Here is a 22,027-nt window from a genome sequence, read left to right as displayed (position 1 = left end):
CCACTCGAAGTCGGAGTAGACCAGAACAGACCAGAACAGAACAATGACACTAAGCTGACCTGCAGTGAGGCAGCCACACAGACCGTGGGCTGGGAGTCGCGTGTGCGGCCTTTGAGCAGAGTGCCTGGGTCTCCTGTTTTCAAAGGGCAGGACAATGGCTGTGATTGTTTCACATGTTGAGACCTAGCTCCCTGGTGGCGGGATAGACCTGCTGGCCTGGGCCAAGCCAAGCCTGTCCCTTTAGTCAGAAAGGGAAAAGACACTCAATCCTCTTTCATTCACAGAGAACCCCGGCCTCAGATCAGCTCACACACAGGGCTGGGTCAGAGCCCCTCTCTCTGGAAGCAGTCCCAGGGTCTGACGCGGTTCTTGTCCCTCAGGGGAAGGGTTTTTTTTTAAGATGTCTGAGCAAGGGGAGTAAAAGCATCGCTGCTAGCGAGCACTTCTCTCTGTGTCTCTGAAAAGCTTTTAAAACTGCCTTTTCTTTTTTCTCTCTTGATTTCAGGCTATTGTGTTATTTTTCTGAAGGCTTTCTCCTTCTTTTCTGTTTTACTTCCACATTCTTGTTTCTTGGTCTCTCAGGCATGAAAGCAAATAGAGTGGATGTGTATCCAGGTGGGTCCTGAGGCGTGTTCCAGGTTTTCCTTAGGAAGTGTCTCCTTCCCCCTCACAGGCCTTTCCCAGAATGAGAAGTCACTCTTCTGTGTAATTAGGATTGAATATGTGAAATGTGCTGTATTCATCCCGGTTGTTTATCTTTTTAATTTGGTACATAAACTTTAACAGTGGCGAGTTCTTCAGTGACTGCTGGGAGTTCCCACTGCTGCCTGCACTAATGTGCTTTTGCACTGTTGTGCTGCCTCATACCGTGGTAAAATCAGCATAGCGGGAGGCACTGGCAGAGTCTCGTCCCACACGCACAGTCTACTTCTAGTGGACAGCGAATGAAGATTGACTGGTGTAGAAATATACCACTTTGTATACTCCTTTGCTTCATAGACAAATTTGCAATTAGACTCAATTAATAATCCCTTCTCACCCAAAGCCTTTGTGTCTGTATGAAGAAACAGATTACTGTTCACTGCTTGCTTCCGAAGGCCAGTGTCAAAATCCCCTGGAAGCAAGTGAGTGTGTATGTGCACTGTGTGCAGTGTTAGTGTGGAATGTGTGCGCGTGTGTGAGCAGTGCATGTATTGTGTGCATGTGTGTGTGACCAGTGTGTCTGTGCAGTGTATGCGTCCATGTGTGTGTGCGGTATGTGTGTGCAGTGTGTCTGTGCAGTGTATGCGTGCATGTGTGTGTGAGCACTGTGTCTGTGCAGTGTATTCATGCATGTGTGTGTGTGCAGTGTATGCGTGCATGTGTGTGTGAGCACTGTGTCTGTGCAGTGTATGCGTGCATGTGTGTGTGCAGTGTGTCTGTGCAGTGTATGCATGCATGTGTGTGTGTGTGTGTGCAGTGTGTCTGTGCAGTGTATGCATGCATGTGTGTGTGTGCAGTGTGTCTGTGCAGGGTATGCATGCATGTGTGTGTCTGCAGTGTATGCGTGCATGTGTGTGTCTGCAGTGTATGCGTGCATGTGTGTGTAGCTGTTACTCTGCTGGTGTCTTACAGGAGTGTCTAGGAGTCTGAACCTGCCTCTATATGCAGGCCCACTCTCTCGAGATGGTAGGACACAAGTTAATAGGTTGACCAGGTCGCTCGTTGTGTCAGTTTCCAGCCACAGCTGTGCAGCACACTCAGGTCTCGGGAGGGGCTGGAGCTGGATGAGAGGGTCTATGGCCCTTTAGTCCTTGGTTTTATCTGTCTCCACCTAACAATGAGATCCAGAGGCTTCTGAAGATGAGTCATTCCTAGAAGTGATTTATGGTCTGTATTTGACTTCCTGCTGCTGCAGTGAGAGCTAAATCACCACATACAGGACTCTCCAGGACATCGAATGAGATCAGGGAGGAGTTGTGTGCATCTTAGACCCAGTATAAAAAACAGATCGGGAGGGTGTTTTATTTAGATGTACAGGAGACCCACTCTCCCAGAGCTGGGGTTCGCACGTGCTTGTCCAAGCACGTGTCCCGAATTCATGAGGCTGTACCATTAAAAGGGACAGAGGGGGGAGTGTCGGCTTTGCAGCTCGTTGCCAAGGTTCTCCAACAGCGAAGAAAGTCTCCCTTGACGATGAACTTGAGAACCGCGGAGCCGCCCACTGCTCGGGGAGAGGTGTCGGACGAGCGCTGCCGGCCGGCCGCCATGTGCAGACACACCTGTGTTCAAGTTGACACGTCCGTGACACAACATCGGCGCCGCAGCCCAGCAGCAGCACCTTCCTCTCCGGGCCAGAGCCTCTGGTCTGCCGGCGGGCGCTCTGGCCCCGTGTGGAATGAGGGGATTGTGTTTAAAACAACGAAAACGCAAAGAGGAGGGGGGGAGCAAGACATTCCTCTGCCCAAACCACAAACCCCTAATTGACTTATTCTTCAACGGGAAAAGGGAAATGCGCCCACCCCTGTCCTGGGATCTGCTGTGAGCGGCTGTGCCAGTGGACAGGGCTGGCACCGCCACGAAACTTCAAGACACCGCATAAGGAACAGCGACACAGCGGCTCACGGCGTGTCTGTTCCTCACTCCTGGCCTGTCAGAGAGCCGTCGTCCCAGCAGAGACAGAGTATCTAACGAAGGCTGTGAGAAGCGGTGACGCCACAGGGAGTCCAATAGAAACAGAACACGGAAAAGTTACAAATGACAGAAGCAAAGTTCCCCCGAATGTTTAATAACAAAAGCTTGTGCGCACTAAATTGAGTGTTATGTAAAATTGTGAACCTGAAATTATTTTTTGTTAATACAGTCATTCTCGCAGGAGCATAGAGATCCAAAAGACCGGGACAGCGATTCAACGAGCCCAGTCATAGTGTGAGCGAGCAGGAGCAGGGAGGTACGAGACTACGAGAGCAGAGATATCGATGATCGAGCAGCAATAATAACGCTCACAGCCACGCTGGGCCTCTCGCTGCCAGTCTCATGTGGTCAATTTAGCATTTTTCAATTGACGACCGTGTTTGTTTGATTATTATCACATTTTGGAGGGGAATTTATTTTTTGTGCGCGGTTCAGTTTCCTATGTGCGCTGATTTCATAACCTGGTCATAACGGCTTAGAGGGAAATTGGGCAGAAGGCGAATAAAGGCGAATCTGCTTTAATAAGGTGGCTGAGAATTTTGAGCCAGAACCCCACCACTCTTCCTGTATAGTAGTGCCCCTTTGCCCCTTATAAACCTCCACTTGGGTCCTCGGACCCTTCTTTCCCTTTTAATCGTCCTTTGAGTTGGCTTTGTATCAAGTCTGATAGTATTGTCATTTGTTCAAGACTAAAGAGATGCAGTTTCTTTACCCCGCCGGGTCAGCAACGTGCTTTAAACACAACGAATGGCTCAAACTCCTAAACTGTGATGATTATTCAAAGCGGGAGCCCCCTGGGGGCGCGTGAAAGGATCCATGGGGGGCGCGAGACCTCTTTCTATCCAGACGATTCGAATCCAGTTCCGGGGTTTTCCGCCTGGAGAACCCGCCTTCAATCGAGCTGCTCCGATATTCGGTACTTCAGTGGCTGATTTGTGTTTGCTACTAAGCAGCAAATTCTTCGAAACAAAATTTTAGTTAGTAAAATCTCATAGATAAAAGTCCGATCCAATCACAATACTTTAATAATAAAGAAACGTTCAATAAAACTTTCACGAAGACTTCATTTACTTTGATTGAGCAAACCCGGCTGTTTGCCACAGAATCTTAATCCGTGCTGTGAGCTACACAGAAACAGAGTTTATGCAGACATTGGATCTCACAATAACTGCAAATAATATTCTCTCTAGCTTGCCATATTATGAATTAAGCCAAGTCACATTTACACAGGAAAAAGAACACCTGCCTGAAGGTTTCAAAGCAGAGATACGTTCCGGACGTAACAACAGAGAATCCTGTTGGGAAACACGTGAGAAACCTTTCATCTGTGAAGTTCAGTCGTTGCCCGAGAACATCCAAGTAAAAGTTTGGAAATACAGTCCCACACAACTGCTCCAGATCATTATCTTTGGAGAAGTTTTGGTTGAAACACTTCTGTCTGCCCCAGAACAGGCGAGCAAACTCTATCCTCGTCCCATTCCCATCCGCCTGTCTGTACGAGGCTGGATTTTCTGCAGTTTCGATGATGAAAAACATCATCGCAGCAGACCTGATGTTGACTCTTCCACAGAACTGTCAGTTTCAAAACGTGCAGCAAACACGCAGCATCAGAGGTCACACTGATAATGTGTGAGGCGAACTCTTAAATTAAACTGAAGATCGAATGTACATTTAAACCATACTACCGCCAATCTGTTTAACTTTTTGTAGTGAAGAATATATTTCATTTATATAAACTTCAGTTCAAATAGCAATTGAAATGAATTCATTTTCCTATAAATGTTGAAATACAATCAATAGTCCATACACCAACTGGGTGAGGTGGCTTTTAAAGGTTGAGAAACACTGATTTAACAACATACTTCCTTAAAACGCGAATAGTAGTTGTGCCATTAGAAACTCTCAAACTCTGCGACGCGCCTGCCACACCGTGGTCAATGTACTGCATTACACCTCTGTGTAACAACACTGTAATTCATAAAGACGAGGACGACGTTAGCTTTTGTGTGTAGATATACCCTAGCCATCATGTGTGACATTTTCAGTCCTAACCGGCACTGAAATTAGAACTCGAAATCGATGGTGTTTTACTTGGCGACAACAATACACCATTAATACATGATAACACTTCTTGAGAAAACCTGTGCTTGAAAAGTGACTATGATCATTCACGGCTGTTCGTGAGTGAATACAGGATTGTCGTGTATATTGTAGGAAAGCTTCAAAGCCTGGTTTGTAATGTCTGTGTACATCTATGTACGTGGAATTTGGACATTAAAAAGTAATAATTTAACCTGTCACATAAAAACAATTTATATGCCAAACTTCAAACACTTTATTAATCCTCTTGTATACAGAACTGAAACTCAAGAAACGAGCGTAAACAGAGCTCAAGTAGGGAGCTGCGTCAGCATGCGTAGGCTGCTAAGGAACAAGGCTTATTCCAATGCTGAAAATAAAACAAGAAAGAGCCACAACGTTGCGTCTGTAGAGCCTTCTTCAGGTGTGAAAACGAAACATAACGTTGTCTCTTTTCTTTAATTTTCGGCGGGGACTGCACCGTGAACCGAGCTCGCCTGCTCCTCCCACTGGCTGGAGGTGCGCATGAGCGCCCCTTGCTACGCTCTGACGTCACACGTCCGTCATCACGTTCGTGTGCGTCGTTGTTTGGTAGGAAGCGGTGTGTCCGCCATCCGTAACCATAAACCCGGAGTTATCAAAATTAATAACGCCATCAAATATAAATACAAAAATAATTTTAAACGTTCCCGTAAAGACCAAGAAGACTGTTTGTCTTAAGAGTGGACGGCGCCTGGATAAGCAAGGACAGCAGACATGTCAGAAACATATGGTATGTAGCTTTCCTGTTGTGACACCCGGCTTTCGGGCTATTCTCACCAGTATTATAATAATAATAATAATAATAGACGTATTCACCTACAGGTTTCGTCAGGTGGCGGTGAGGCTCCGTGATGTTTGTTTGTGTCGCTTGTGTTTATTCTCGGTCATTAAGAGTCGACCTGCTCTGTGTAAAACGGCTCTGGACTGGAGCTGAGCCGCTGTCCGGGGGCTCACTGAGTCTCCCCTCTCCCCCAGGGCTGATCACTGTCTGGGGTCTTACTGTGACCCCCTCTCCCCCAGGGCTGATCACTGACCGGGGGCTCACTGTGACTCCCCTCTCCCCCAGGGCTGATCACTGTCTGGGGTCTCACTGAGTCTCCCCTCTCCCCCAGGGCTGATCACTGTCCGGGGGCTCACTGTGACTCCCCTCTCCCTGGGGAGCTGACCACTGGCCGGGGGCTCACTGTGACTCCCCTCTCCCTGGGGGGCTGACCACTGGCCGGGGGCTCACTGTGACCCCCCTCTCCCCCAGGGCTGATCACTGTCCGGGGACTCACTGTGACTCCCCTCTCCCTGGGGGGCTGACCACTGGCCGGGGGCTCACTGTGACTCCCCTCTCCCTGGGGGGCTGACCACTGGTCAGGGCTCACTGTGACTCCCCTCTCCCTGGGGGGCTGACCACTGGCCGGGGGCTCACTGTGACTCCCCTCTCCCTGGGGGGCAGGCAGGAATTTCCCCGAAGTTGCAGAGATCTTGCTGGGAACAGCTACGGGTGGCTGTGCCCCTGAACGAGTGATAATGGCACATGTGTGTTCGTTTCTAACAGCATCGCCTTCTCCCTGCGCGATGGAGTTGAGAAGGGTTAGTGGAGACCGTTGTTGTGGAAAATGCTGTACAGCTCGACCTCTTCTGTATTGCTTGCTAGAAAGAGGAAGGCTCATGTGCACATGGCTGCTGCCAGTAAATTGCATTTATTGATCCGAGGTAACAGGAGTTAAAAGCACAGTTGATCTGGGCGGTCGGGGCTTCAGAGTGCTGCGCTCTGCTCTCTGGTTCTGCTCTGCAATTTGCAGAAATCAAAACCCTGGTCCTCCCATCCCATCTCTTCCCACTGGAGACTGAATTTACACAGAGATCTGTCAGCATGAATGAACCTTCTAGAGCCGTGGATCTTCCTGAGCCTGTTGTTCTATAACAAATGACACCTGTCATGAAAACTTATATTTAAAAGACCTTTTGTGAGACTGCAGAGCTCTGAGTCACAAGGGGCTGGTGTTTTTCCTATGGGGACAGGCCTGTGCAGCTGAAGCTCCTGAAAGCATTGTGATTCAATGGACTCTTTATTTGCCCCTTTTAGCTCATTCTAACATGTTTTACATGTCAGCTCAGTGTCTGTGTCTGTGCAGGCCTCTGGGATAAGTTATTTAATCCACACACGTGGAGTAAGCACTCTTCTTGCACCTCCCTTAAAAAGAAACTTTGGCACAAAAAGGGGAGGAAAAACAACTTAGGTGCCACGGTCTCATCCTTTGGAAATGTCTGGGGAACTTTCCTGCAGTGTGTGTAATTCTCATGCTTCATTGAGATCCTCCTTCTGTCAGGAGTCAGTCTGGCAGAAAAGAGGAACGTGGTGAAGCCTGATTGGTCTCAGGTACCTCAGCGACGAACAAGGTGCTAATCTCACGGTTCCCTGTCCAGAAAGGCGAGGAAGCTCTGTGTGGGGCTGTGAGAAGGACACGCTTGCTTTCTTCTGAGGGTTCTGATTTCCAACACTAATTTAATTTGAGTGCCGTGGATTGCATCTTCTCCTTTTTCATGTCTCTCAAATTCTAAATACACAGCATTTGTAATATTTTTTCAGTAAGCGCCTTTGTGGTTGGAAGAGCTGGTTGTTCTGAGACTCGTCCCTTGTAGAAGTGCTTTTCTTTCTGTTTTTTATTTGTTTATCCCAAGCACACTGCAGGGTTTTCGGTCAGTGTTGTCCTGTTCCTGATGGCCTGTACAGTTGGAAAGCTGTAGACATGTCCTCCTTTCCTCTACCTCGCTCCGCTGTCTGCAGCTCCTGGCTGTTCCTCCTTGAAACTGACCATCTGCACTGTGGAAAACAGCATTACTGTTGGCAGGCAGTGCACAACTGGAACAAGCTGGCTGTGGAGCTTGAGGGATCCAGTGTTGCACAAACACACAAGCAGAGGAGTAATGTGAACCTCACGCTTGTGTCCCGAGGCAAACTAGTGAACCAAGCCATTGGTCTGGTGTGGCTTCCACAAAGTGTTGCATAGTAACTCACACCGCAGAGCCTGTCCTGTGGTTCTGACCTGTGGCTGCCTGTTCGGGATGCAGGTCCTGTAACCAGGACAGAAAGAGCTGTGGCTGGTGGCCTCCGAGTCGGGAATCTGTCTGAGGTTGTCAAGGTTGCCTGTACCTGAGGCACATGCTGCGAACCTTGTTTGAAATGTGTTTTCCCCATCCTTATTCATGCTGAAGACAAGTCTGCTCATCCCCTGGAGCTGAGCTCAAGACCTCTATCGTGTAGTCATGCATTTTGACTCAAACTGTTTGTTTGGAGATCAGTAATGGTGTTGCGTTACCCTGCTTCTGTGTGTATTAAGAGACTCCCATTGATCAAAGTGAGTTCTGTTTTTAGTTGCAAGAGGTTTGTACAGGTTACTGTGCTATACAGGCTGTACTGACGAAACCAAAATGCAAACGTTATTCTGCATTCACTTGTTTTTAATTAAGGCAACTACCTCAAAATATCCCTCAGCCAGCACTGGCTTGTAAGAGCAGCAGCCTTCGGCTGGTGGAACCAGGTATGGATCACACTGCTACACAGAGGGAGTGCCATCGCATTGCTCTCATTTAGCCCAGACTGTGGCTGTTTTCACTCAAAATGAAATGCTTCAGTGAACAGTGGAACACTGGAAGAGTGAATGTTACTGTGTCATGAGTTCTTTTCTCTTTGAAGGGCAGGGCAGTCAGTGCTTGTAGCGAAGTACTTCCTTGTACTAATGGGCAGAGTGTCACTTCTTTGATTGATCGGGTGACAGTTCACAATACAAAAACACGTATTACTTCCTTAAGACAGAAGTATGCAATACACGCCTTAGTTGTGAAACCTGAAGCTTATGTCTTGGTTATTTATTGGTGATGAAGTTAAGAACTTAGCCAGGTTGATCTTTTTGCTAATGTTAGTGTGTGATTCATACAAACTTACCTTTGACTTCTGCAGGATGCCTGTTCTGAAGTAATACTGATTTACTTTGTAGATATTGCAGGCATGAGGTGAGGTCATGGCTGTTGTACCTTGCCTTTGCGGAACGATCTGAGAAATGAGCTGCAGCCGTCCAGTTCTGAAGCTGCTTGGCTGGTTTGGCCCAGATGGGCCCTGGCCTGGGGAGGCTGCAGGGTTGAAAGGTCCTGCTTTGTGTGTCTGGCGGTATTGTGTGAACTGTGTGACGTGCGCTACAATGTTCACCCCCTTCCCACATGCGTGAAGCAATTCTTCATCTGCTTCAGAACTTCCTCTGTATAGTGAGCAGTTAAATGTGTCTGCGAAATGCTGGTCTTCAGATTTTATCATCATAAAAACTGAAGACTGTACATGTCTGATTCTGCCTTCTACAACAAAGAGGCAAAGAAGACCGTCACTGGCCCAGCAGGCTGATTCTTTCAACGGATTGCAGCTTCTACAACCTGGAACATAGTGTTCTGATGATGTGGAAAAGCAGTATCTTATGTTTTTTTATCTGACATGCAGAGCTAAGATGTTTATTAACATCTTAGCTCTGCACGTCATTCTGTATGCGTGTACTGACACTCAGCTTGGCTTGAGTAGGAGTCTGGAGATTGCTAAGATGTGAAGTGGATCACAGTGCTTCGCAGCAAGAGTCTTACATGCCTACTTGCACTGACACTTCTTTGGCAGTAACCTACTATTATTATTGTGCAGCTCAATTACTAATTTAATCAGACTTGAGACCAAAGGGAGCTCTGCATTGTTGTGTTAGATGAGTTTTTATTGTGAAGACGTGTCCCTAGTGAGAGTAAAGAACAGATACAGCAGGCTGTGAGGAGGAAGTCCCAGCAGACCCATGTGAAGTCTGGAGGCAGCCTTGCACTTCAGATGACATTTTATTTATTTAGCTTGTACTTTCTGATGCTGGCTGTGTCAGTATATTCGGGTTGGGGACATTTATACCTCATAATTTAAAGCTTTTGCTTTGTGACAGAAGTTTTTAACTTGTATTTGTGCATTTATATATATATATAAATGGAAATAGTAAAGTCACAAGAAACAGTAAGGCCATAACCACAGTACTCAGTCGAGCACAATGATAACACTGCAGGAATCGGTGTAAACCCTATTGAACTGATACAAATAGTAGCTTTCAGCAGAGGGCTCTAACACACTGCAGGGACTATAATAAACTCCAGTGCACTGAATTACATGGTAAAGTGAAAATGCACTATATCACAGAAAATAAGATGCATGATCACAGTGCACTAAAGATGTGATATTCGTTTTATTAAGAAAGGACGCATTCACCTTTAAAACACACTCTTCTCTTCACTCAAGGTGAAGCATCACTGCTGAAATAAACAGCAGTGTAAGAGACACGTGCACAGCGGTGATGCTGAAGGTTTCAGATGTTGATGGCTGTTTTCTTTGCAAGGGAGAAAAGGACAGGCGATAACCGGCAGCGACAGGCCTGGTTACCCTTCAGCCTGTAGCTGGAGAAGGCCAGTGGAAACAGGGTCTAAGTGAATTTTATTTCTTGTGTTTCTACATTGTTTACACAAGCTCTGCATGTTTGTTTATACTCTTAACGATTAGTGGTACCTGTTCTGGTATTTTCCTCTTTAATCCTTAAAACCCAAAGAGTAAGAGTGAGGGGTGCTCCTGCTACCTGAAGCCCAAATCCTTGTCTGCTCTGAAGGCAGTTAGGCCTGGGGTGAGCATCCCTGTCTTAATACCCTTTGGTCAACTTGTGTATTTATATTGAATGGAAGGATCGTGTATACATGATGTCCCCTTTCTGGCTTGATTTCTCCTGTTTGTTCATGGTTTGAACTGTTTTTCCAAGAAAGGTGACATTTCTGCTGCAGTGAGAACTTATCAGAAAGGTTTTATCTGAAAAACACAAAGCTTTGGTGGTGTTTGCAGAAGATAGCTGTCCTTCTGCTTGTGTGCGATTGGGGTGTTGATTTAGTGTCTTACACTTTTCTGACCACACATTCAGCTTTGCTGGGGAAATGCCAACGTGGAGGTTTAGTCCTTCAGAGGTGTGATTTGTCTTTTAACTTTATATTAACTGAGCTTAGAATGTGATACTTCTGTTGTCATGACAACATGGATTGAAAACAAACATTTGGGTTTAAAACTTTTCTGTAATGTTCAACCTTTGAATGCTTAAGAGGCTACTGGCAACATGATTATTGGGTTACTGAACTAGAGTTTCCCAGAGAATTTCACTTATGGTTCAGACCGAAGAAGTCATTGGCATAGAGCTGAGGTTGAATTGACGAGGATGTAAACAACATGAGAAAGATCAGAAATGAGACCATCCAGCTTGTTTGGCTGCTAATAGTTAATCGATCTAAGGATCTTCTTCTTTTATTTCTTGAAAAAAGACAGGGTATAATCTTCAAGAATATGGCTGTACAAGTTGTTCCAGACTCCAACAACCCGTTGTGTAAACAGTGGTCGTCCCCATAGTTTTCCTCGTGTCCAGTGGTTTGTGTTTCACTGCTGATGCTGAAGAAGTGCACTGGGTTGACTGTCAGTGCTTTTGGAGAGTTGTGAACCCCTGGGTCAGGATAGTCTGGTATTCTTTCCAGCTTTGAGCTTCTCAGGGTCAGACATTCCTTTAAGGCCAGGCTTGAGTCTCGTTTCTCTGACTTTCTTCCTGGACTTGAAATATTTGTTGTTGAACAGATGTAAAGATGAGTTCTTAATATCCCCAAGGAATTTGAAAATGATCAAATCCATATCGGATTAGCCAAACATGCCTCCCTTTTTCATTACACGCGGGCAACCTGACCCTGGTGGAACTGAAGAGTCCTGACCAGGAGAGCTAACAGGATTGCATCCTTTTCTAATTCTGAATTGCATTACAGATTGTAGCACTTTTAAGTTAATAAATCAGTGTTTCAAGTATGTTGTGATGTGTAGTAGAATACAATGTGTTATCATGAGCTGCAAGAGAAATGTGATCTGTGTGTACAGCTGTGTTGGGTTCAGTCTGATTTTAGGAGTGTTAAAGCACACCAGTGTTTCCTGTAAGTGCGATGATGTAGTGGCCAGTTGCTCAGACAGAAGGGTCCAGCAGGTTGTGTTTACCTCTGTCCCGCTTCTCCTGTCTGGACTGAAGCTGGCGGCAGAGAATTGCGATCTCACAGTGGCCAGTCTGTCCGCCTGGGTGGGCTGCGTGCGTTTGCCCTGTCTGGAGCCTGCGCCCGTGGCTGTGACATCGTGACTCGGACACAATGCCCATTGTTCCTAGGGCTGCGCGCTGGTGATGCTCTTCAGCGGCATGCAAATGCGCCGACTCCTGCCACACAAAGTTGTCATTGAGTCTCATGCAAAGCTGGCAGGGGTGGGGGGACAAATCAGTCTTTATCATCACCAAGACCACACCTGTGTGTGTGTGGACCAGGCCCCAGGCACAGACGAGTCAGAGCCAGCAGCAGTCCGCAAACTCCCCGAGAGAAACTTCCCTGCCATCCATCTTGCGCTGCTGCAGAGCTTATCTGAGTGATCGGTTTTAGTGTAATCTTTATGCTCTAAGCAGTGAATGCGTCTGTTTCCTGCCTCCTCACCAGAGATGAACAGAGATCCTGCTTTACCTGTATTCACCTGAAGCAGACAGGAGAACTGTTCCTGCATATTGGCAGTTTTAAATAAACATAGTTAGGAGGTACAGTGCGCTGGCGAGGAACTGTTTGGGTTTTTTTGTTTGTGTTTCATTGTAACAATATAAAATTGACATGTTAAATCTGACTTATTTAAATTGGCTGGTTTTGGCACTGGAGTGACATCATGACTCTTCTGTATTGAGCTTAGCTAGACTGATTCCGTCCTGCACCCCAGATCTCAGCCCCTTGTTAGTAAAGAGACGCCAGTCGCAACCTTCAATTTTGCATTGTAGTTACCACATTGCCATGTTTTTATTCTGCTATGCAAATAAAATGGCGTGAACCCCTAATTAAAGCAGACTGCACCCCAGGACAGACGGGAAACACTGATCCCTTTACACAAGCAGCTTCTTTACTGTGTCATTTCTGTGTTGCAGCCCTGTGCATGAAGTGCATGTAGTATTGCAGTAACTATCACAGCTTTTATGTAAAAAAGCATTGCAAAATCATTTTTTATAGGAGGAGAGTTGTTGAAATCTTATTCCTGTTTTAAAAGAGACCAGTTAAAGTCCTAAACAGGACTTTCTGCTTGCAAAGTATATAAGATTCCTACTGTAAAGCCCCCTGGCACATTTTAGCTGGTGAGTTTCATGCTTTTAAGTCTGCATCAGGCATGATATACTAAGAATATTTTCTGCCTTATTTTGAGTAACTTTGCAAGTTTAGACCAACCTGCAGGAATATGAAAAGGCTTTTCATCGTGTGAACCCTGAAGGCAGTCTTGCTGCTTTGGAGTGGGGATCTGACAAGGCTCCCTGTTCGAGTGGTGGAAGGGAGATGCGCAGAGGCTACAGTCTGGACACAGACGTGCTTTTAACTCCTCTGTCTTCTCCTTGTCCTTGTCCTTGCAGATTTCCTGTTCAAGTTCCTGGTGATCGGCAGTGCTGGGACGGGCAAGTCCTGCCTCCTGCATCAGTTCATTGAGAACAAATGTAAGTGTTGTGGGCAGCACAGTGGGGTGTGGCTTTGGTCTTTGATCTCAAGATCACCCATCTCCTTTCTGTCTTGTGCAAAGGTTGGTTTATTCAACATTTTGAAAAGTGTACCATGTAGTATTTTTATAGAACAGACTTTGCCTGCCCTCCCCACCCCTGAAAAACACTAATGTAATGTAATAATGTTTCTTTATTAGCCCTATACAATTTCTTGCATTAGGAATTTGTCTTTTCGCATACCCCAGCTTGCTCTCCATGAGACACACAGACAGGGAGAGAAGCTTGGGGTCAGAGCACAGGGTCAGCCATTGTACGGTGCCCCTGGAGCAGTTGGGGTTAAGGGCCTTGCTCAGGGGCCCAACAGAGTAGGATTCCTCTGCTGGCCGTGGGATTTGAACAACCTTCCAGTCACAGGCGCAGATCCTGAGCCACAGAGCCACCGCTCCGCCCACTTGGTCCCAACAGGGAAAAACTACAGAGAGAGGTGCTCTGTTGTCTTAAGAGTCATGAATATGTCAGATGTTCCCGAGAATAAAGTTCTGGAGGCGGCTGACAGCAACCTGGCAGTTTTGAAATGACAGTGAGGCACATAAAGAAAAACAGTCAGTCAGGTGCACCTACACTGTCTGGGAGCAGCACTTTAAGCTCTCTCTTTAAGACAGGGAGGGGAAGGTTAGATCTAAGATCCTATTCATTGCTGTAAGAATATATTTATCAGTTTAAGGTATAAAATTGAAATATTTTGGCAACTTTGTATTTTTTTAATGGATCACGTGATGTATTTTTACATGTTACTATGTTGTGGAGAAGAGGATGCCCCAGATTGGCGGTTGTGAATTAGACATAGAAAGCATGGTCTCCTTTGCTTTCCAGTCAAACAGGACTCGAACCACACCATCGGGGTGGAGTTCGGTTCCAGGGTGGTCAACGTCGGGGGAAAGACAGTGAAGCTGCAGATCTGGGACACAGCCGGACAGGAGCGCTTCAGGTAAGAGGTCCCAATGGATCGCCTGAGCTGTGATGGGGGTTTCATTGGACAGATATCATGAGAGGCTGCCATTGGCTGGTCTGAGTTTCTAAAAGAGAGGCGGAATTCCCCCAGGGTGTTGTGATTGGCCAGCCAGAGGAGTGGTGAATCGTATTGGACAGCCAATAAGTCCAGTAAAGGATTCCCATCAACCTTTCTGGCAGTTGATGATGATGTTCAACATAGTCTCCATTGGAGATGTTTGCTGAAAGTCTACCATTGAACCATCTCAGCACAGGAAAAAGGAAGCGAGGGAGAGCAGCTGTTGGTTTTCCACTGGACCGAGATAAGATAAGATCACTTTATTAGCCCTATACAATTTCTTGCATTAGGAATTCATCTTTTCGCATACCCCAGCTTGCTCTCCATGAGAGACACATACAGAGTCATACATACATACAAGAAGGTTGGGGTCACAGCGCAATGTACAGCACCCCTGGAGCAGCTGGGGTTAAGGGCCTTGCTCAGGGGCCCAACGGAGTAGGATTCCTCTGCCGGCCGCGGGATACGAACCGGCAACCTTCCAGCCACAGACGCAGATCCTGAGCCACAGAGCCACTGCTCCGCCCCTGAGGGCTCTGCTCCTGGTAGCAGGATATCTGTGTGCAGCAGCTCAGTATAGGCGTTGATTTTAAAAACTGTACCCTTACCTTTTTTGTAGCTCTAAAGGAGATCAGGAGGACTGTTCTCTATAACATGACTCCTTCTCGTCCATTTCTCTCCCTCTCCCGCTGTGGCCCGCAGGTCTGTGACTCGCAGCTATTACCGTGGGGCAGCTGGTGCCCTCCTCGTCTACGACATCACCAGGTGAGCGGCTGCCAGCGCGTTGGCACGCGTCTTTCTCAAGCAGGTTCCTGGACATCGTTAGAAGTGGACACTAGGAAAAGGATACCGTGATGCATTCTGACTTTCTTACTGTGAAGGCAGTATATTTAGTGTTTTGTTCTTCGCTCTGCGCATTGTGAGTTTAACAAGAGTGCGCTGGTCGTGCCACTGTGGTTTTTTAATTTAAAAATATTTTAGTAGCCATATATTAATCGCCTTAAACACAGATTCAGAAAAGCAATTTGTGAGTGCTGGTGGCTTTAGTCCGGCGGGCTGTCCCCACGTTCTGTATGCCTGTCGTTCTCTTGCTCCGCAGTCGCGAGACGTACAACGCGCTGACAAACTGGCTCACGGACGCGCGGACGCTGGCCAGCCCCAACATCGTCATCATCCTGTGTGGGAACAAGAAGGACCTGGACGCAGACAGAGAGGTGACGTTCCTGGAGGCGTCCCGCTTCGCACAGGAGAACGGTAACCTGTCTGCTCTCGTGTCCCAGGCCTGCTGTCGCTCTCTTGGTCTGACACAGTAACTGGTGGATTTTATTTATGCTCAGAATGAAATAAAGACTCGTACACATTTCAGAACTGACAATTTTGAAAGCAGTAAAGAAAAGAAGACACTTTGGTTTTATTCTAGTCCTGTCTTAATCTGGGGTTTTATACTAATTCAGTTAATTTAATTAGTGAACCTGGATATTTTATATCAGTTCACTAAAAAAACATAAAATGTTTTTTAAAAGTGGGAGGAAAACATGCAATTCTGAATGCATTGTTGATAAATTGTAATTTGAATAGTTGGAGGCCTGACAGTCTGGTTTTGCTGTACTTGCATCTACTGGTCAGTTTTTCCTTTCATAAAACAGCGCAGAACACTGCTGTGTTTATGCGGCTCAAGCTGTTTTGTGGTGTTCGTGACCTCTTCCCCCTGGGTGCCCGGCAGAGCTCATGTTCCTGGAGACGAGCGCCCTGACGGGGGAGAACGTGGAGGAGGCCTTCCTGAAGTGTGCGCGGACCATCCTGAACAAGATCGAGTCGGGTAGGAGCTCAGCCTTATCCGCACAGTCTGTTACTTGAGTCACCTTGATTACTTCATTGATTGTGTTGATGATCGATGCAGTCATTAAAATGCACCTTCCTACTCCAGCATTAAGGGGGAACTGAAATTTCACCTGTTCTGTGATGTAAATTGGAGGTCTTACATGTTACTGTGGACATTTTACTGTTATTGTGGTGTGAAATGCACTGATCAGTGCTGATTCAATTCGCATCTGCCATGTCCATTTCTTTTTAAATATCAAAGCTTATTAGAAGTATTTTTACCTCTGACTGGCTACGAGGTCTGTTCCGAAGCTTACGTGACGCAGTTTGCAAGTTTGCAGTTGCAGGTGTCCAGCTCTGACAAGGCTGGGTAGGCAAGGGGGAGGAAGCCTATGTAGTGTCCAGGGCTCTCCTGGAAGGCTGTGGGCTGACGTCGCCACTGACGAGAGCTGATTGTCGCTGGCAGGTGAGCTGGACCCGGAACGGATGGGCTCGGGGATCCAGTACGGAGACGCCTCCCTGCGGCAGCTGCGGCAGCCGCGCAGCACCACGGCACAGAGCAAGCAGCAGTGCAGCTGCTAGGCGCTGGTCTGGCCCCCTGCGCAGGACCCAGCCCAGGTCAGTGTGCACCCGTGGCCGTCAGGCGCTCCAGGTTGGGTTTCCCTGTTAAACAGTCAGCTTAGCTGGCCTACTGTTTGGCTCCCTTGTGGTATTTTACTTTCCTTGGATTTGTATCAGTGGTTAATGGTTGAAAAGTAAATGTTAATTCACGTTTTGAGGCCCGGAGAGCCGATGAAACATGAGGCGAACAGTCGGATACACAGACTGAAATGTAACTTCTGTGGGAGCTGTGCTAAAGTCATCAGTTTGGGACTGCGTGGGTTTTGTTCCATTTCTGCCGCAAGATCTGTCTTGGGCTTGGCTGGCTTCAGACTGAAGGCTGCACTGATGACATTAATGAACTAACCCAGTCCTACGAGCAACAGAGCAAGCAGCCCATCTCTGTCGTGCACTAGCTTTATGTGTGACGGAGGAGGGAGTTCTGTTTCGAGGCGAGCTCCGCTCACCCTTTCTCCTGTTTCTTCTCTCCTTCAGCTCTGTCTGTGACTGGTTTTGCAGCAAACCCTCCTCCCACCCCTCTAACACACCGCCCCCCCTCTGCGGAAGCTCACCCACCCCTTCCTGCAACCTGGGCTCCTGTCTTCCGGGATGGCGTGCCTTGCCACGCAACCTCTGACCTCTACGGATTTCTCTGCAACCTCCGCTGGGAGCCTGGGATGTCCTGCGGCAGGCAATGCACTGGTCACTGGGGTACACGGTGGGCATCTCTCTGCCCAGGGCTCTTTCAGCCACTTACACTGGGGAAAGGGGGCAGGCATGGGTCTGAGAAAGTGCTTCTTTTTAATCCTAGAGACCAGAATTCAATGGCCTCTTCTCACAGAGTCTTAACTCCTCTTAAGATTTTCCCCTTCGTTTTAACACTGTGTGGCCCTGATATCACTAGCATTCTGCTGCTTGTCCTGTAGACAGGGCTTTCCAGACTGGTCAGGGAAGAGGGCTGTGTCTGCTGTTCTGAACTCCAGCTGAGCTGTGTTGGATGCCTTAATTACCCTGATAACGGGCTAAACCCCAGATCTTGCGTTGTTTTCCAGTGAAGAGAAACGACAAAACAGTTAGTCAAATTTATTGGAAATGGAAAACAGAAAAGAGGAGGTGAAGTGGGACCAGCAATGGAAATCCTGTCTTGATTTTTTTCTTTTTGCTTTTGAAATATGAATGCTGATTTGATGTGCAATATTGAAGGGACTTTGATCTTATCTGGCAGCATCTTGTCCTGGGTTGTTCACATGCAGTCGAAATGGGTGTGTGTGTATGTTGTGTTTACAGCAACCTGCACACGTGACTGCAAAACGGGATCAAAGCACTGCCTTACAAGCAATGAGCATCTTCTGTTTTTACAGCCCTTCTTAGTCTGGTAAAGGATCTGGGAGCTGTTCAGTGCAGTCCTCCTCAAAGCTGGAAAAATACTAATGCCACCTGATAAATATTTTAGAGCACATGACTAAGGACGAGAACCAAGTAGCACGAGTATTTCATCAGCTATGAAGAGGCTGCTGTTAAAATTGTGCTGAGAGCAAAATAATAGATACCTTCCACCAACTTCACACATACTGTATAGACAACTAGTCTACACAAGTATTCTGAACAACACTGTTGAGGTTCACTAACCTGCTAAAGCCGAGTGGATGACAATACCACATGGATCAGTCACTCAGTGAGACACCCTTTTACAGTGTTTTCTGGTTTTTACTCCAGCTGATAGATTTACTTTGATCAAGTATTGAGTGATCATGTTTCCCAAGTCTTTTCTCGTTGAATTTTTGAATCTCCTCCTCAGACCTGCAGGAGTGTAGCAGACCAGGCCAAGGTTGCAGGCCTCTGCTCTAGAAGGAGGACGAGCATGCTGGGGCCATGTGATGGCAGGGAAAGCCTTAAGAGGAGCTTAGAGCAGATCCAGGTGCAGGCAAGATCAAAGAGCTAGGGCTTTCAAATCCAAGTCGCCTGTCTTTCTCAGACCATTGCATTGCCTACAGTGTATCAGCAGGGTTCTGCTCTTTAAAGGTAACCACACTCTCGATTTGCACCCTTTGCATATCGGCAGGAATCTGAAGTGTTGCTTATTTGTAACTGCCAGAGAGCTGAGTGGATCTGTTAGCATACCGGCAGCAACTTGAAAGCACAAAGGAAGGAAGTCTGCATGGCAGCATTCTGTGAAAGTTGAGTCCATTAGTCCATAAAGAGACTGTCATCTGTTTGTGTAAATGCTTCTCCGTGTTTATAATGTACAGAATGTAATCATACAATCATACTACAACTAGGCTATCTAAAACTATATCTGCTTATAGACTATTAGTAAAACAAATGTACAGAAATTGGTTCTACTACCTTTGTGCTGTTATGCTCTGGTATCCTGCTCTGCAGTTTTATTTTACAGACCAAGCTGCAATGTTTATTGTTAGCTGTTTCTTTTCTGAGCACTGTTATGAAGCGGGATATTGTCTGGGTGCTTTTTGCCCTGGGTGAAAGAGATGTTTTGCAATCACAGCAGTTTTATTTGCTTTAGCAGTTTGTCTTTCTTCGGCTTTAAATGCACTCACTTTCCATTTACACCCCGGTGGGCGCTGGAGATGGACTGCCTCTTCTCATGAGCTGTCTGACGTCTGCAGCAGGGGCCGGAGCCTAACAAACCCCGTCTGCTGAGGTTCTTCTAGTCCATTGTACACCAGCATGGTGTAAGTGAGGTGGCGTCTCTGGCTGTAGTGTCAGTGGAAATCAGAGGTTACTTGAAGAGGAAGAAGAGAGTGCCAGTTACATAAACACCTGAAGATGAAGTTCCCCTCAGTTTTAAACAACTGCACACATTGAAATCAAAGCTCTAGTTAAGTGATAACTTATGCAGATTTAATACTTCATGTTTTGTGCTTCTAGGACCAGGACCTAACACTGATCTGGCCTCTCAGCCAGCCACATAGCCACATTAGTGTAACATAGATAACATGTCTGTACCAAGCCGTAGTAAAACTTATAAGCCCCCGTGATAGTGTAGGTAATATCTGAGGGCAGAGGGTGCTAACCACTGCACTGTGCGGAGTCTTCTTCTCTCATCAGCAGAATGAAATGGGCGTGGCAGTGCTCGTACAGCAGCACAAGCTCAAAGGCTGAAGACTCATGCTTTCCAGAGCACTGAGGCCCAGCCTGTGGAAGTACAGATTTTATGACAGGGCAGTGAATTACCAGTAAAACATCTACCTTCTCTGGCAGGTGTATTATAGACTGGCTAGAAACTAGATGCTGTAATTTGTTCATTTGTTGTATAAAGCAGGTACAGCCAAAGGAAACTGACCAGGATTTTGATATTTCCTTTCAATGTGTCTGTTAATACCTATTAATGAACTTAATTAGGAATGTCTTTTGGTATTTGTATTAAACAGGAATTGCAGCTTTCGCAGTGTTTCTCTGAACCAGTTTTAAAATGGCTGCAGTAACAATGGAGGTAGCTTGACAGTAGTGTAGCTTTGCCGATTCCTGATTTCTGAGCACACCTCTTATCCTGGCCTTGCTCTTTTTCTTCCTCTTCTGCGCTATGTGAGCATGGTCAAGAGTCTTCGTCATGTGCATTTCAGGCTAGGAGTGCTTATTTGCAGCTGATGCTTTTAGAAAAAAAAAATCACATTTGTACCTGTACTAAGAAAGTTTCAAACTCACCTTCAGCTTGTAAAATTCAAAGAGGGGTGACTATACTCAATTCTCTTAAGGGAGTATGATGGGAGTTTGAGAAGGGGCTGAATCAGGGGCTGGGAGCAGCAAATAACTGCGAAAATGTAGTAAGAAGGATAACCAGAGGGCTTTACAGAAGCCGTGGCAATGTTGCCGTGTTGCTGTGGGATGGAGGGGGCTTGCACTAAGGATAGCCAGTTGTGCTGGGTCAGACAGGTGTGTACTGCAGAGGACAGCAGTGCAAGCTGTGCCTGTATCTCAATACTGTGACTGTGTGACGTTATCTGCTTGTAACAGACAGTCTGAGTTCATCTTTTTTTCAAAATGCACTCTTTTTTTATTTGTATTGTTTACTTTTAAATACTGTAAACTTTGAATTACCTGTACATTGATCTTAAAATAAATGAAGTTATTCGTCTAACAATTATGGAATAAAAAAATCATTCCTTGCTAAGGAACAACTGAGCTCTGTGCTGTTTTCAGACAGATCGGGGGAAAGACCCACATGAGGAGCAAGCTTTGCCTGCTGCTGAAGCGGTGCTGAAGGAGACTTCTTGCAAGCTGGGAAATGTGGGGATGTTAACAGTCTCTCCTGAAGGTGTTTGTTGAACTGACCTTGAGGCTCAGTCCTTCTGGTCCATTTGGAAGTGAGACTTTCCCCGGAGCGCGAGCAGGGAAATCACCTTGGAGACCTGGGGGGATCGGATAGAAAGCACATGAGGCATGTTGTACTAGTAGAAGGAGGGCAACATTTGTGGTCAAATATCATCCTTCACTTGGGCTGGAATTCAGCACTGTACTGCACAGTAGTCATGTGACCAGGAATCCTCCCCCCCAGCCTCACCCCCATAATACAAATCAACCCAAATTATCTTCAAGCATGCTGCTGGAAAGCAGGCTCAGTTGTTGCTTAGTAACCAAGATACTGTAATCGCTAAGATTCTGTATATCTGATGCTGTAAATATGTTTGAAGTCTTGAGTTGCCTTTGTTTCCCTTGTGAATTTAAAGATTTGGATGATACCTGTTGCTGTTTCTTGTCCTTGATTTTATTACTTCTTTGTTGGGTATTAAGACCTCTGTACGTTCAGCTTTTGTGTAGACATGTTGTTTCCCACGAACACTGTAAAGCTCTCTTTAGACCTTGCGTTGTTCTGCCAACCACTGCTGTTACACTACACGCCAGTTCGTGACGAGGATTATTGTTCCTATCTGGGGAGAGGATGCCTGTGAGAATGAGAGAGGAGTGAAAGATGTCTGTTCTTGTGTTCGGAAGCTGCTGTTTGTGCATCTGCCATGGGTCCATGGGTGACTTAACCCCTCTGAGACCCTGCCTGAGTGGGATTTCCCCAGTTCAATTGGTCAAGCATCTCCTAGGCTGGGAAGCTTCAGCTGTCCAACCTGTAGCTGTACAACTGTACCTCGCAGCTTGCGGTTTACGCTGCATGTTTGCAGAATGGGAGAACTGCTCATTTCAGATCAAACAGTGGGCC

The 22,027-nt window shown here is 46.6% G+C and overlaps 1 protein-coding gene across 2 annotated transcripts; it reads left to right on the top strand.

Moving 5' to 3' along the window:
• Window positions 1-5,308: 5,308 nt before the first annotated feature.
• On the top strand, window positions 5,309-21,557 carry rab4b (RAB4B, member RAS oncogene family). 2 transcript variants are annotated; one of them, XR_001477837.2, is made up of 9 exons: window positions 5,309-5,524; window positions 13,284-13,364; window positions 14,241-14,355; window positions 15,139-15,201; window positions 15,536-15,690; window positions 16,160-16,255; window positions 16,724-16,875; window positions 17,353-17,575; window positions 18,656-21,557. XR_001477837.2 is itself a non-coding variant. In XM_006627623.3 (8 exons), exons 1-7 carry the CDS (start codon window positions 5,509-5,511, stop codon window positions 16,837-16,839), a joined length of 642 nt encoding a protein of 213 aa, XP_006627686.1. In that variant the 5' UTR covers window positions 5,309-5,508; the 3' UTR covers window positions 16,840-16,875; window positions 17,353-21,557. The 2 variants fall into 2 exon arrangements, 1 of the variants encoding a protein (XP_006627686.1); XM_006627623.3 differs by having other exon boundaries at window positions 17,353-21,557.
• The last annotated feature ends 470 nt before the right edge of the window (window positions 21,558-22,027 follow it).

This window comes from Lepisosteus oculatus, chromosome 3, assembly GCF_040954835.1.
Source record: "Lepisosteus oculatus isolate fLepOcu1 chromosome 3, fLepOcu1.hap2, whole genome shotgun sequence".
NCBI lineage: Eukaryota > Metazoa > Chordata > Actinopteri > Semionotiformes > Lepisosteidae > Lepisosteus > Lepisosteus oculatus.
The sequence above is the reverse complement of the archived record's forward strand: the minus strand, read 5'-3'. Positions and strand labels throughout refer to the sequence as shown.